Here is a 16526-nt window from a genome sequence, read left to right on the forward strand (position 1 = left end):
TGCACTGCCCCTGATTTGCCAACCACTTCCGGAACGTGATGGTGGGAGGGGACAAAGGGGAAAGCCAGCTTTCTGGAGTGACGTTCTGGTCAACTCCTAAGTGCAGTGACTTGGGTGGCTGTAATCTGCTCTGTTTGATTCAGCTGGCTGCTGTTCAGTCACCACGCTGACATAGGTTGTGTCAGGACAGTGCCTGGCTTTACCAGCACATCCCAGTGGCCCATGCTGGCTTAGGTGCACTGATGTGCACGGTTCCATTTTTTTCACTCTTGCAAAATGTGTGTGGGAGGGGAGACAATTTACTTATGGTTCTTGGCCCGAGTGACCCATCATCCATCAAGCAAATGAAGACATGGAAACATTTTCTTGCTGGCTATGTAATCGTAAGCAAGTCTCTCTGCTACACCCAGGCACAGTTATAACTGCATAGTTTCCTGCTTAGAGCATTAATTTTGGGGACCATTAATTTAATACCCATTGGAGAAATTCTTCTGGTACGTAGTCAGATTAGTAGGGGGCACCTCAGAAAGCAGGACATCCAGCCACAAGTATGCATGCTTGTTTGCTTGCTTCCCTGGTCCATAGCACACATGCTTTATTATCTCCAGGGGACCTCTAGCCATATGTGAACACTGGCTTCAGCAACCCTTCATGTAGGCTCTGCACAACAATTAAAAGATCAAGTTACAGTTCCAGTGGAAAATCTTTAGAACTTGTCTAAGCCAGTTCAGATGAAACCGAATTGCTGGACACAGGTTGAAGGGGGAAAAAGAGCCACTTTATTTTTGTTACTTTTAAAATGATGAAGCATGACAGCTTCTGCTCTCCCTTTTGGCAGGCCAAGTCCTTCCCTTGTGGTGGAAATTCTGTGGCTGTCTGCATACTTTTTTCTATTAGGACAGATTGAAGATGAAACTGACCCAGGAAGCCAATAAGAGTCTCTTTAAAATGTCAAGAAGTGACAGCAGCACTGAACTTGTTGAGAGAGCCAAGAAAACACTACAAATAAAAGTTAAATCTCCTGGCTAGCGTTGCTATATCTTTTTCCAGTTCCAGCCAAGAGAACACACAAAACAAATACAGATGTGGCAAAAGCAGCCAGAAGAGAATTAAAATGGAGCATCTAGAATAAAGGACTTAGGTTTGCAAAATTGTATGCCAAGTGTCAGAAGAAAGCATCCGCAAAAAATAATGTAGACTGAAATCACTTTTAAAACTAAGCTGCATTCAACAGGGAGTTACAAGTTGTTGGTTCTAATCCAAGCCGAACAGGTTAATTGACTGAATTATTATCTGATGACTGACTGACTGGCCTATTTGAAATTAATCTTACTCACTAATGGAACAGTGATCACCTCACTCCAACCTCTAGCACAATGGGCTTCCTTGTTAGCAGCTCAGAGGGCAAAGAACGGACTGGCAAGGAAAAACCAAACTGCTCTCCCTTTCCTACCAATGTGATGTTTCTAGATCACAGAGCAGATCAGGGAAAGTTTGTATTGCTGATACCTATACTTTCTTTGCCAGATACTGAACTTGCTACTTAGAATCACCAACTGGATGACTAGTTAAAGCCCAGTATTATGAAAAACCAATTTTATGGAAATGGTGGTGGTTTGCTGAGACTTTTCAAAACTTGTTTTACCTGTAATTAAAAAAAATCCTGTTTAAACAGTTTCTCAGATTAAAACCAGAATTTTGATTTGGCCTGTTCCTCTTTGTTGTTCGTTGTTGCAAATATTTGTCTACTCATATAATTGTTCCCAAATAGCACATTTCAAGCTCACAGCAGAGATTCCTTTAATTCAGAAACAAAATTTGTAGAAGCAGAAGTAATTTATAATAATTTATAAAAGTTAGGTCATCCAATCAGGAAATAGTAACAATATCATGTAATTTTAGCTGTGTAGTCACAAAATCTTTGAATACCAAGGCTTCTGAGTTTCAACAATCAACTGAATTTTAGTTATATGAGCATTTCTTGAGCAAGACTTAGTTCAACTCTGTTTGTAAAATTCGCCAATGGCCAGATTCTGTGACCCTTTATGCAGTACCTTACTCTGCAAAGAGTCCACAAGTTGACTCTGAAATCTAATAGGACTGTGTGTCGAGTAGCTGCTATGCAAAAGTCAGGGCTTCAAGTAAGGGTGTCAGAATTTAGCCCCAGTTATTCTAAACAATAATGATACTTGTGGTTTGTTGGGGCTTTTTTAAAAGCCCCTCTCTGTGCTAGCAATTCATTAACAGTAAAAAGCTATATTTGCTTTTCTTCCCTCCCTCCCCCCCACCCCAAACGAGGTGCGTGGTTGACCGGTCAGTCTGTAACTCTGTTGGTTGTAATGCTGAAGTTCTACTATAGTTGTGGCTTATCAGCCCCCTCTACTGGTTGTTATGTGTCTCAGCATGACAGTGGGCCCTGAAATATCTTTCCAAATAATAGCAAAGTGGGTTAGTGGTAGTCTTATTTTGTGGATCTATAGAAGAGTATATAACATTTTTTTTCTTTACAGTTGAAATCTTTAATTCCATCTTTAGAAATTTAAATCTGTGGGAACTATTTTAAAACAGCATTGGCATTACTTAGTTTCTACCCCTAAGAGTTTCTACTGCAGACAAGTCACTGTTGAAGTCTTCACTTTGCTCTATCCGTTTCCACGGAAAGGTGTCCTCTGCTAATTGAAAACAGACTATGGGGGTTTCAAATTATTTTTTTACCCATCATTTTCTCTGTAGGGTTTCACTTCAGTGTAAATCTGGAAGGGTTCGTATAAAATACATTCCTAGCTATTAAATGGCTTTACAGCTCTGTAGTGCATTTGTCTCATTTTCAGAAATATCTGATCTCATAGCAGGGGCCTGCATTTCTCAGGCAGATGGAGACTCTGTGCAGGGAGTCTCTGCACAGAGTGCTAAACACTGAGTCCAGGCATCAGCTTTCTTAGCCCAATGAAGTGCAGAGGTGATCTCTGTACCACCCCGGCTGTCCAGCTTGTGAAACTGAGGAACTCCCACTTCACCAGGTGTATGGCATGCACATTAAGCAAATGAGACTTCAGTATCAAAGACCCCCTTATCATCGCTGCAGGATGGTCCAGACTGGCATCAATCGACAGGACAAGAGGAACTGCTTCCATAAGTAAGAATTCCAGTCCATTAGGTCTTGAGGCTGAAAGAGAGGCAGCATTGGTCAGGATTGTGCCTCTCCGCAAGGTACACATGCAGTTGTCGGTGCCATGTTACTCACAACTATGTGAGGCACAAGATATAAAGCAGATCATTTTGACAACAAGGCCTGAGTCCTATGAGATAAACTGTGGACTCAGTAATAAGGGACTGAAGGGGGGAGCAGTTGCCCACTGAGGATAGGTCTGCAATCACTGCTTACCACAGTCCCACCGAATAGAAGATCCTGAGCTCGCATGTTGGGGGTAGCAGCTTCCCAAGAGTGAGGATTTAGTCAGGCAAATCTTGATGCGGAACTATAGTTACTAGTTTCAGAGTAGCAGCCGTGTTAGTCTGTATTCGCAAAAAGAAAAGGAGGACTTGTGGCACCTTAGAGACTAACCGATTTATTTGAGCATAAGCTTTTGTGAGCTACAGCTCACTTCTCTCTCTGCTTTGAAAGCTATGCATCTATCCCATATCATTGAATACCTTATGAGCTGTTGCTTCTTGTACCTTGTATGTGAGTAGGCTGGCTAGTCCAAACAGTGTTTCATAAACACATAAAAGTGTACGTTGTCATAGGGATTTCTTTTGATTAAGAGCTAATCAAATCCTTGAACCTCAGATTCTTTCACTTTCTATAGTGAGTCTTGCATCAAAAATTGGTTCACTGTAATCCAGTATGAAAGGATCAAATGGAGAAAATGGAAACGGGTTGCTGTAGCTCTATCAGGGCCCCCTTCTCAAGGATAGGGACTTAAATAATTCACAGAAAAACTGAAATGCTCAAGAATCTAACTGAATAGTTGTCACTAAGGTGCTCTGAACTGGCAGAGGTGAAGAATTTAATTTTCAAATCTATCTTGGAGCAGAAATTTAATCTTCCATATATTCAGAAAGGGTTGCAGGACCCCTAACAGAAGTTGCTTCAAAAGTTTTATTCAAAAAGGAAAACTTCACCTGGTTAAACTTGACTAGTTTTGTACGTTCACAGGACCAAGAGGATTGAGGGAAATCTGAAAATGTGTGTGCCTTTAAGAATGGGGGCTAAGAGGGCTCAGCCCTTAAAAGCAATGGATTGCTGAGAAATGTTGTCTATAGGGAGCCCAGAAGATGTAGCCTGGGAGAGATCAGGTGATTGAGAAGCATCATGTGACTACCAAAGGAGCTCTCTATAGCTCTCAAGTGAGAGAGCTGCAGGAGGTGCTGAATCCAAGAGAAGAGCTCTTGTCCAGGGAGCCCTGACGGAAGGCTGTGGAAAAAAACCTGTGAGGAGACAGGACTTAAAGGGAGCTTGTGGGAGCGGTGAGTCAAGAAGGAACAGGCCTGAAGCAATATAAGACTGGTGTGGGCTGGAGGCTCAGTGGTAAGGCAAGTCTTTATTTGGGGGCTTCTAGCAAGGGAAGAAGCAATTCTTTCAACCCTGTAGCATCAAGGTAAGGATCCATTAAGCTTGATGAGGGCAAAGAACTATTTACTGGGTCTGGGGAAGTCAGATTTATAACTTCTGAATCCTGGGGAAGAGCTGATCACACTATGGAGTTACACCTGAGTCAACAGGGTAAATAAAAAGCTGGGTTTGGGATGGGCGAAGACCATTCAGCCCATGGAGAGCAACCTTGCATTATTAACCGGGAGAAGGGCTGTTTTGTTTTGTTAGTCACCGAAAGTGGAAGAATTCTGAGGTTTGCCCAGATGGCTAAACCCCACTCACTTATCCCCCAGGAGGAGACTGCCTGCTACTCTGAGGAAAACTGAGGCAGCAACTGGTAAGGTAAGCAACCCAGTTACAATATGAAATGACTTTTACAAGGTGGTTGTGGGTATTTTTGTGACAATTTTCTTAAGGTTATTCAAGCTTGTGTGGGACTATTGCGTCATATCAACTTCCAGCCAGGGAAGAACTAAATGAAAGGAGCAACAGTTCCTGCAAAAGTGGCTGTTCTGGCATTGCACCGCAGTTAAGACCGACGTTAATATTTGAGCTGAAATAGCTTAAAGGGGGTTTCAACACAACCAGGGCATTCATACGGAGGACTTGGTGGAATACCATTTAGCTGGCCAACTGTAAAGTGTGTTTCTAAGTGTTCATAAATAAAACCACACTACACTGAAGTGTGGTTTTACTATAAAATGGGAATGTCTGACTCCAGGCCCACTCCTGTAATTTATTGCATGTGTGTGCACTACTGGACTTGTAGTGGGCCCCATTGAGAGCAGTGGGGCTCCACATGGCTGTAGGGTCCCACCTGTGCCGTTCCATTTACAGGATCTATCCCCAAGCCTACGCAGGGCCATGCAGCATCTGTTTCCATTTGTGACTACAGCTCTTTTGGACTCTCGAAAGGACCAAAACCTGTGCATAAATTCTGCATTCAGCACAGATAAGTCATGCTGTCCTCTGAGCAGGAAGCGTTAGATGCTGGCTCGACTTCATGCAGGACCACTCAGTTAAGTCATTTCTCCGCCACTCATGGCTCTGGCTTCACTGCTTTCCCTCACTACTTCTTGTAGATGGTGTGTACTGGTTAAGGTGAGCTCTTTCTCCTGAGGGCAGTTAAAAGGAGTTCCCTATCTTATTTGATTCACTGGGTTTCCTGGAAGCAGCACGAGGTAATATTTAAACAGGTACAATAATTTGAGTTATGAAAAGGTAAACATGGAAGATAGAAGTATTCCTATAGACCGTGGGGCTAGATCCTCAGATGGCACGAACTGGTGTAGCTCCACTGACTTCAGTTGAGAATCTGGCCCTATGATTCCAACTTCCACATGTTTTGCTCTACACAGGAGCAAAACTCTGACTTTGTTTCTGACTTGTCTATTATGATCCCTCCATGACTTATGCAACTAAAATGTTCTCTTCCCCCTTACCTGGTACACCTTGTTAAAACATTCAGCAAGGCTCCTGTTATGCTGGGCACTCATATTTGTCTGTATCCATTAAAAAGCATATGCATTATAGTCAATTATCTAAGGTAAATATTCAGCTAGCTTTTGATCCTACGTGGATGATTTGAAAAGGATTTTTCAGCAAAGTAATTGCAGTTTAGCTTTTTGCTCTTGGTAGTTTCCATGTGTCATGGCACTTATAACAGGCTGATATCTGAAAACTGACTCGTTTTTGCATTCAGGAGATAAGTATTTCTTGGGAATGGATAAGTCTGGGGCCTGGAAACAGCACATTGTGAAAGAGGGGGCAATTTGGTTCTACAACAGTAAGCGCTTCTCTTCTTAGCTTTTTATAGTAACTCTCTGCTTAAATTAAAACTGACTTTGTTTTCTTGTTAGTCCGGCAACTTTCTCTCCATGCATTTGTTTTTGCAAAGAGCTGAGGCCCCAAATAACGTCAGTTAATAGTCATAGGCAACTGCTGCCACTAGAGGCTACTCAATCTTCTTTCTGATTTAAAAACCACAATAAAGCAACCGCCAGCACTGTCTTCTGCCTTGTTTAGATGTCTGAGAAGCCAGTTTTGCAGCATGATTCTGAACTTACTCATGTGAGAGCAAAAAAGGTGGAACAGTATTTCCCAAATTTGAGTTACATCACTCCCTCTGCTACTGCAAACATGCATGAATACCTTCATGCACATGAGTTGTTCCATTAAGCTCACACATTCATTGCCCCAAGTAAATATTTGTTCTCCCCAAAATTATAAAAAGGGCAATTACTTCACGATCACATTTTCAACTGCTGTATTTTTAAGGCCAGGCCTATACTAGAAAAAGTTTGCCACTATACCTATACTGGCATATCTTTCTACTGTAGACATACTTTTTCCTAGGATAATTTCCATCAGTTGTCGTCCGTCCCCCCCCCCCCCCCCCCAAAAAAGAGGCTGTACTACCAAAAATGCTTTTTTTTTTGGCTGGTGTCACTGCATGTACACTGACTTCTGCTAGAATGAAAATGTCACCAACCCCCCACCACTCACATGTGTAATATCCCAGGCCTAAGACACCTACCTTACCAAGTCTGCCTCACCTTGAAATTTAAGCCCACAATGTGGATATACACAGCAACAGTTTTCTTTAAAGAAAATGCTTCTCTGACAGAGCTGTGGTTGTTCACTCAGCATTGTGAAATGAGACTTGGTGAGAATTAAAAAGGAAGAGACACTTCATATGAAACATCCAGAATTATTTTAACCTGCAGATGATCACTATATAAAAATAGTTTTGTTTTAAAAGCTTGGGGGCAGGGAGAGAGCATCCTTTGCTCCAGACTAATTCCGCTCTGTTTAGTTTAGAGTTTTCTGCTATCCTCACCTCTGGTAGATTAAATAGAAATGTTCCAACTGTCTTCCTTAATCAAGTATGGATGAGCTAGAATAAGGAATAAAGGGTTCTCTTATCAAACCACCAGATTTAGTTGTCACTTAACTGTTTTAAATTTAGCTACATTTGACTTGAATTCAATTTTCCCCAGTCAGGGCAATAATTGGTAAGAAATGTGTTCCCATATCATTTCTATTTCCACTAAAAGCTGCCTTTATTTCCCTGCTTCCTTTCAGCAAGCAGAATCAAATATGCATTTAAAATGGAAAGACATCTGCATACTTTGAGAATAGTGAAGCTGCAAATAAGTAAGGGCTGCTAACAGTACTAGTAGCTGCCTGTTTTAATGCTTATTAAAAGCCAGAAACTAAGTGGAGTTGGATGTAAATTGAAAAGCACCAATGCTGGTTGATCCGGTAGCAAAGTGGCTGTATTGTGCTGCAGGAAGCTCTCTGGACAGCATTGCAGGATACTCCAGCTCCTGACATCAAGTAAGAGGGCTGGATTGATGTAAAGGGTTTCTACAAGCCCTGTATGGGCTGTGGTGTAGGGCAAGGCAAGCACAGCAGATGACAGCTATAAAGCTACCTTCTGAGGTTCCACTTACCCTGCATGTTAGGGTTTGTACGCCACAGTGGAAGTGCTGTAGTCCATACACAAGGCTGCTGTAATGTGGACAGGCCCACAGGGCTGTCATTGACAACTGTGACCTGTAAAGCCACCCTTCCTCTCCAGGCCTCCCATGCTGTGATGTCACCTTAGGTGCAGAGAACACTACTTCATGTTGTACAGATACTTAACTGTTTAGGGGTGGTGCAGGCTGCACTCCATTTAGCTCTCCTTAGCCAGAAAGGGTGTGGCCCCAAAGCTGCAGGCTTGAGAAGGAGGAAAAAGGGCTCTAAACAACTCGATAAATATGTGTAGCTGTTAATATCTATCCCTAGGGGGAGTTCCAGTTATGCTAGGAATTAAATAGAGTAATAGCTTGAAGTACAAATATATTTTATTGCAACCTCCATATATTTCAGTATAATTACACCAGTCCATTCTGCATTTTGTCCACTGAATATCCAGACTACAATCAATTTGAAATACAAAACAGTTTTAAAACATATTAGTGCAATACTAAAGCAGTGCTTTGGGACTGCTGATAAAGCTACAGCTTCCCTAGTATGGCATGGAATATACAGAATAATCCACATAAATATTTCTTTAAGAAATATAGGATTTTCATTCTCATACTTTGCTCCAACCCCACCCTGTTGTCATAGTCTCTACAAGTGTTTCAATACCTAACACTGTACAGTTATCCTAAGTTAACTGTTGAACTTGTCAAGAAAATTCAGGACTGTGAAAATCTTTTGCTCAAGCTGCTCTTGAATTTTAGGCTCTCCACACGTATATTAAGTCTTTGTACAATGCAGTGTTGCCATTTCTTCGGTTTTCTGCCAAGTCAACTGAGGTTATGGTGCCCTCTAAGAAATTCTATGAGTATCCATATACCTCCCTCATCAGTATTTTAATTTGATGCAGAGTATCAACCAAGAGGAAATAAGTGATTAATGTCTGAGGTGGCCACTATATGGTCAGCACTGGATAATCAAAAATACAATTCCAATACATAAAGCTACACACCAAAATGAAGCTAGATTAACTCCCAATGGAAGAACACTCTTTAAAATTGTTAAACATTAAGACTGAAGCAATTCAAGTTTTAACAATTCTGTCCTGTCAAGTTAAATCAAAAGGTCAGACTTACCCAAAAGGCAGTTGCTTAAACCTTAACTGCAAATCAGTCAACAAAATGATGACAGTTTGAATATGAGGGTACCACTTCATGCTACTGAGACAAAGGCAAGCACCTACACAAGATGTAAAAAATTCCTATGAACATCTCAGTTTTACCAGCAGGAACCATGTTATAAATAATGGTTGAGGTGGTAATCTTGAAAAGCCTGAAAGAGGTTCTCAAACACATTTAAAGTTAAACAAATTTTAAATAAATATTTATATACAATTATACACTAACTAAAGCTGATTAATGGCTTAAATATAGGTTCCTGGTATTTCAGTGGGGAAACAGTCTAATGACAGCACAGTTTAGGTCTATTTTTGAATTAGAATTTATCACTGCATCTGACAGACAAACTGCAACTAGGAAAGACTGTTAATCCCTTGATGTATCACTTGTGTTGCTACTAACTTCCTTTTGTTTAAAGAGAATTTAGACTCCAACAGATGCAATTCTTCATTTGAAGTTTTGTTTCATTCTGGGGCTCAGACTAGAATATCCACAAGATAAGTAAGCCTGTTTGTGTCTGAAACCATCACATCTGTACTCTTCCTGAAAGTGACGCTAACCTCACACCGTATCACTGGATTACTAAAACTGAACATGTAAGCAGCTGAAAATAACATTTAGAAAAAGGGATTTCTTCCCATTGTGCATTCCTGTTTTCAGGAATACAGTAATTTGTAAGAAAGGACCAGTAAACGGTGCCTATCTAGACAAATCACTTCTATTAAAATAAGACAGTTATACAAGAAGCCTCACGCATGCTTTCACTCTTAAGGTGGTTCTTAATATAGGGTTAACTGGAGGCATGAGAGAGGAGACATGTTCCAGTGGCTAAATCCCACATAAACAGGCCAGAACTCTGGATTTTATTCTCAGCTTTGTAACAAGAGCAACTAATTTGATTTTCAGAGATGCTCAGTGCCTGCTTCTCAGCCCCCTGTTAGTCAGGTAATGAACCTCTATATCTTGAGCCTCAGGTATACAATAGGAAAAATAACCTCCAAAGGGTTAAGATGCTTTATTCCTGTCTAAAGTGCTACAGAACTAGGCTTTTTTTTTTAAAAAGGCTCTTGTATTTATCAGAATGTACATATTAAAAACACACTCCAGTGTGTATCCTAGAATCAAAGTTTTCTTGTTTTTTGGGAGAGTGGGCGGGAGGGAAGTAGTTTTATGGCTCAACAATTCAAAGTGAAACTCTTTAACCACAGCCTATGTATATTTTATGTAATTATAAATGCTCCAGATTAATGCCCCTCAAATATTTTTTGTACCTTCAGAAAGTTATAAAGGGCTATCTACTTTCAAATAAAAAACAGGGTCCTTATTTCATGTTTACCCAGACTTTTCTGAATCAGATAAACGTCAGAAAACTTGAAAATTAGGACTCAGCTTTTCATAGTTACCACACATAAGAGTCATTCAGTATTTATCTACCATGTAGGATAATAATTAAAAACCCCAGAGCAACGCTGTTGTCGTCGTCTGCCTCCATCCTGGAGTCTTATCAGGATCTTCTGAAATTCTGGAGAGTTGCTCGGGGCTTGAATCTGAGTTCACATACAATCAACCACATTGTTGGATCCCTGACCAACATCACGGATCTGACTACTAAGACAAGAGCACACAGCTACACCTGCTCCAGCTCTGCAGTGAGAAACAGATCCAACAAGCTCCCACCTAGAGAAAATGGTGAAGCAAGAAAGACAAGGGGAGGTGTTAGTTTTTTTCCCTTGAAAAGTTCTCTACCCCCAATATCTTAATTAAAGTTGGTACGTTCTCTCTAGGAGAAATGAGGCCTCCATTGTATTAATTTAAGGGGAAAGCATTAGTTTGAATGTTTTACCACTTAATTTAAAACAAATCTACATTTACTCATAACTTTGAAGAATTGCATCCACCTTACTCTTGAAATGTTGTACTTATAAATTATTTTCCTCTTTTCTGCACCCAACTACATTTTGAGGCCAGAGAGAGTTAGGTGTAATTTCCTTACCAGCTAGCTCCTTATTGAAAATAAAGTCTCTCAGGCATGGAGAAGTAATGAAACTAGGCTAATAAATTCATTGGATTAATCCAATTTTGCCTTACACTAATCTTATTTATCATACTCTGACGAGAGAAGCTTCCTATGCCTCAGTGAGGAGATGGGAGGTATGAACTTGTAAGTGAGAAAAAAAGCCAAAGGTATAGAGGGAGCACATTAATAAGTGTATTCATCTGCATATCAAGAAAAATTAAGTATTTATTCTTAAATACATATTAATTTTACCCCCAAAAAACAAGAGCAGTTTAGTGCCCTTTCTACTTATTCAAGGTGATAAACAGATGGGATTCTTTATATGGAAGACAGCAGCCTCCATGAAGATCAGAGCCATCCATGGCCATAAATTTTCATAAAACCATGTCAAACTTTTTTGAAGTAATAGTTTTGTCTAACATGATCACTAAGGTCATAGGTCAAATCAGAGACTAATGAAAGGCTGCACAAGAGTTACCTTTTCAATGACATATGGCTTAAGCCACAACTGCTAACACGATGGGAGAGACTGAAGGCTGGGCCTAAAGTGCCAATTTGTGGTGTTTAAGATCAGTCTCCTTTCTAGTAGAGACTAATGTGAAATCACTAAATACATTATAATTAGAACTTCAATCCTAGATTTGAATTATGTTCCTAGAGAAAACTGAATTCTTTATATCCATTAATGTAACTAGATTGAGTATTTGTTGTTAGATGTATGCACTTAGTCCATACAAGACAGCACTTTTAAAAATACACTTTTAGGTAATTCGACAAGTCTAGGATTTGCATTAAATATCCCTCAGCTGTCACTGAGTAAAATTGCTCAGTTACCTGTTGAGGACAATCACGTGCTCAGTCATGATAGCTTATTTTACAAGATATTAAAAACCTGCGTTATTTCTTGCTACCCACTATCTGGAGTAGCATACTGAGATAAAGGAGAAAAATTATTCAAATAACTTTCCTAGTTTAAGGGCCACAGTGATTCTACACTGTATACATGAAGCCATCATCACCTGTCTTCATCTAACTCAGAATTACCTGTTCATCTCTGGATCAAAGGCTTCCACTGTGTTCAGGTATGCATTGCCATTATGACCACCAACTGCAAAAATTTTACCCATTAGTGTTGCTATGCCAACTCCACCCCTGGGGGTTGTAAGTTCTGCTACATACTCCCATTTGTTACTGCGAGGATCAAACCTTTCAACAGAGCTCAATGGAGAGTTGTCATCAAAGCCACCTACAAAGAAAGACATTACATTACTGTTTGTTAGGAGGGAGATTTTACTAATGCTGGAGTCCAGTATTCAGACTGCATAATATTCAACTGGTTGGCTGTACAATGGCCACATTTTTCAAACATGGGTGCCTGAAGTTAAGTACCTAAAATCAATATTTAGGTAGCAGTGTGTGCCTTAAGTTTTCAGAGGTGTAAAAGTTAAAGGAAGTGGCAGGTGCTCACCACCTCTGAATAGACAGACTGCTTGCGGTGCTTTAATTTTAGGCCCTTACATTTGAAAACTTTGGCCACTGTGGCACAGTGATCACAAGACCACCTCTTGCTGTTTGTTTTTAACTCTTCTCCCCAAAGATTGTTGAGAGTCCTTGTGCTTGTTTCCTCAGCACATGCATATAGTAATTCTCAGAATAAAATGGGGCTAAACTTACTCTTGATGAGAATATTTCCTATTCTATAAAGGATACCAATATGTACAATGAAAATGAGCAAGCAGTGAACAAGTACATTGGCTTTTCTAGAGACAAAGGAAGAAAAGAGTGCATGTAAGTACTTAATAACCAAATGGAAATAATCAGGAGTTAAATATCAATATGCAATGAAACTAAACTATAAGGGACTCCCAACAGGACCTGCTGTAATTACCCAGAGATTCTCTTAAAGGATTCATTAAGGCCAGAGACTCATCTCTATGCACTACAACTTTCACCATGTTATTTCGATTAATCCATACCATAAAGACTTACTGAACCTTCTGGACGTTTTGGTTTCTTCAACTGTAGATTTACATGCATACAGGCTTGTAGTCATGCGTGTCCTTTCTACTTAAGGAATGTTCTGGCTGTCTCTCTTTTGCAGACTACTCAAGCTAGTCAACATTTCATAACATGCCAGAAAATAAATGTCAGTAAGTGCTGCAATCTGCTTTAGATCCAAGCATACTGTCAACTAACTAAAAGCACTCATGAAGTTGTACCCCATATGCAGCTCTGAACATCAGTGCTGAACTACTCTGCTGTGTTTCTTCCACAGTTGTATTGCTTCTGTAAGTGCCACTTCAACTCTAAAACTACACCACATACCCTTTTCTACCACTTCCTACCTCACTTCTAAATAGTAAACACTACAAAGGTATGGCTTTCAAAAAAAAAAAAAAAAAGTGGGGGTTGGGGGAAAGGGATTCTGTGTTTTAAAGAGAAGGCGATATTAAGAATCTGTTAGCAAGGTCATTTTTTAAAATCTCACTGACAAAGTTAGATTAAAACTCGGGCCAGTTAAGATTATGTAAAATTTTATTTAGTTGGTGATCTTGTGATTCATATTGCAATTCTATGGTATGTATGCACAATTAAACAAACAAATTAGGTATAGTTTAGTTTGGAAAACAGAACTCAATGTGAAGCAGTAAAGAAAAGTTTTTAAAAGTCTATAAATCTAAAGAAACTATTGAACTCAGGCACACAGTGAACAAATGAAAAGGTGTGAGATACATGTACATGTCTCAGGGTCTATTTTTAAAGGGGAAATTATACTATGATGTACTTCTATATTTTCTAAACAGTAGGGGTAAAAATCACTGTGCAATGAATCTGGTATTAATTAAGATCACATTAGTGTCTTACATGAAAGCTTCACTTTTAAATTTCAAAAAAACCAAGTGAGCACATGTTCTGTAACTGTCCATGGTATATTGTGAAATGCACAGCTAATTGCACCACTCATCTCTACCACTGGGAAGCATTGACTAGCTTTAATGAATTGTCAAGGGGCTCAGAGCAAACACTGTGTCTGAACTGAAAAAATTAAGTAGGGGTTAATTTTTAGATTTGTTTAATGTTCAAAGGCCACCTAGTCTCAGACTCCAGCTGCCCCAGATCCAACTAAATAAATCACAAATACCTTAAATGTAGTAGAATAAATTTAACCCCCGTGGAACTTATTCATATCGCAGTTCTCCATCCTGACACTTTCCCCCTCCCCTGCCTATTTATAAATACTAGTGGGGGATGGGGAGGAATAAGCATTACAGTATGCTCTGAATGACAGATTCAGACTTTCACCCCAAAGCTGCCAGCCCTTAAAGCGGGTATCTTGTCAGCAGCCAAAAGAATCTTCTCCTTTATAGCAATAGCATTCCAGACTGTGCTGACCTGATTTTAAGGCAAGGGATAAGAGAGAGCCAGAATCAGGACAGAGCAGGTCATTTTTTTGGTTTACCGAGATGCATGAGTATTTTTTTTTTAATTCTCCTGGAAGGCGCTTAAAAGTTTATAAAGTACTTAGATTTTTAACTTTCTATACATTATAACAGCATTTTTTATGTTGAAACAGCTTCATTCTCAGTCACAATCCACATTTTTATAGGACAAAGTGTCTCTTCTATCAATTAGGAAGAAACACTCCTACTTACCTACAACGTATAAGCAACCATGGAGTTCACTAACCCCATTGCCAGCTCTTCGTTGACCCATCTCTTTCACTTCTATCCACTTATCCAGATGGGGGTTATATCTCTCTACGCTGGAGAGAGAAGCTACACCATCATTGCCACCAACAGCATACACATAGTTCTGAAAGAAGATTGAGCAGAGACGTTTCATGCATAGAACTAGCCTTTCATATGAAAAGTCAATAGTACTTTTGTAGTAAAATTCAACATCACACTGCATCACCCAGTTCCTTTTCAGAGATTTTTTTTTTTTTAATGAGCAGTGATTGTTTAGGAATATGCACTGATCCTGGAATGGCTGTCAATCCCAAGGATCACATATTTGTACCGTGCAGAATGCTTGTACTACAATCATGACCAAGAAGTTAAAAATACAGCCAAGTAAATTTATTTCACAATTTACCTCTCCACAATTTTTCTGTACACAACCCCCTGGAAGACATTTGTTTTTCCATGGGCAAACACAGTGACTGATTTGTGCTAGCACTGTTTTAAAAAAAAAAAAAAAAAAAGAAAAAAGAGGGAATATCTGAAATAATACATGGACTTTGAAAACAGTAGAAAAAAGAAAGTTACATTTTAGCACTACTACCAAGTGTCACATTGTATCATTCATTTAATGTTACATTTTGCCTACCTAAATCCATCTGCTGTCTTAATTGGAAATAGTATTTATTTCCTGTCTTCAGCTGTTATGTAATGTTAATAAAGATGCCATATTGCAGGCTAAATTTCACCGGTGAGTGAAATTATTTGTGTTTATATACGTATGAAGTGCTCTGGAACTGTTACAAAATTGTAGTGGACCTGCTTTTTCCAATGCTTTGCACCTTGCGTAGTCATTTATGTTGGTGCAAAATGCTACCTGCAGCTGAGTGAATGAAGAAATCCTATTTGGTAGACTATTCCATCCATTACGCAACAAAGGTGGAAGTCAGTGGTGCATCAGGCACAGTATGTTTAACACAGCAGCTATGATAAATCTGACGCTTAAAATGATATCCATAACCTTCTCTCTTCTCTTTTACATAATATGTCACGTTTTGGCCATAATTGAAGAGTTGTTTTGGGAGTGCCAACCTACTGATCACAGGATCACTACAGTACTTTGAATGTTATGACAATGTAAATCCATACACTGGAGTTTGGCTGGAACACTGATGTTAACACCCTGAACTTTTTCAGAAACTGCACAGTATTTCTAAGGTTATAAGTGGTCAGTGCCTCAGTTTTAAGTCTTCTTTGAAAGACTCCCCTTCATTAGACCAGTGCCTCCTCATACCAAGCCAAGGCATTGTTTCAATACTGACTCAGAAGGAAGCATTAACTTACCACAAGGGCCACTGAGCCAACTCCTCCTCTGGGCGTATTCATTGATGCTACTCCACTCCATCGATCAGATTCAATGTCATATCTCTCCACATCACTGAAGCAAGTGTTGTCATCTAACCCTCCTATGGCATAAATGGGTCCACCAAGGGAGGCTAGAGCAATTCCTCTCCTAATAAAATCATATCATCAACACTTGAGTATATCCTTGAAGGTACTAGGCAAAGCCAGTTAGACCAAGT

The 16526-nt window shown here is 39.7% G+C and overlaps 1 protein-coding gene across 6 annotated transcripts in view; it reads right to left on the minus strand.

The window, feature by feature from the left end:
• Positions 1 to 8421: 8421 nt before the first annotated feature.
• The window catches only part of KLHL8 (kelch like family member 8), a 44461-nt gene continuing 36356 nt past the window's right edge, over positions 8422 to 16526 (minus strand). For all 6 annotated transcript variants that reach the window (XM_073340624.1, XM_073340620.1, XM_073340623.1 and 3 more), the window contains 4 exons: positions 16288 to 16456; positions 14917 to 15076; positions 12308 to 12509; positions 8422 to 10923 (listed from right to left, as the gene is read on the minus strand). In XM_073340624.1, coding sequence (XP_073196725.1) covers positions 10800 to 10923; positions 12308 to 12509; positions 14917 to 15076; positions 16288 to 16456 — 655 coding nt within the window. In that variant the 3' untranslated portion in view covers positions 8422 to 10799. The remainder of the gene's footprint in view (positions 10924 to 12307; positions 12510 to 14916; positions 15077 to 16287; positions 16457 to 16526) is intronic.

The sequence above is a fragment of the Lepidochelys kempii genome, chromosome 4 (assembly GCF_965140265.1).
Source record: "Lepidochelys kempii isolate rLepKem1 chromosome 4, rLepKem1.hap2, whole genome shotgun sequence".
NCBI classification, from domain to species: Eukaryota; Metazoa; Chordata; order Testudines; family Cheloniidae; genus Lepidochelys; species Lepidochelys kempii.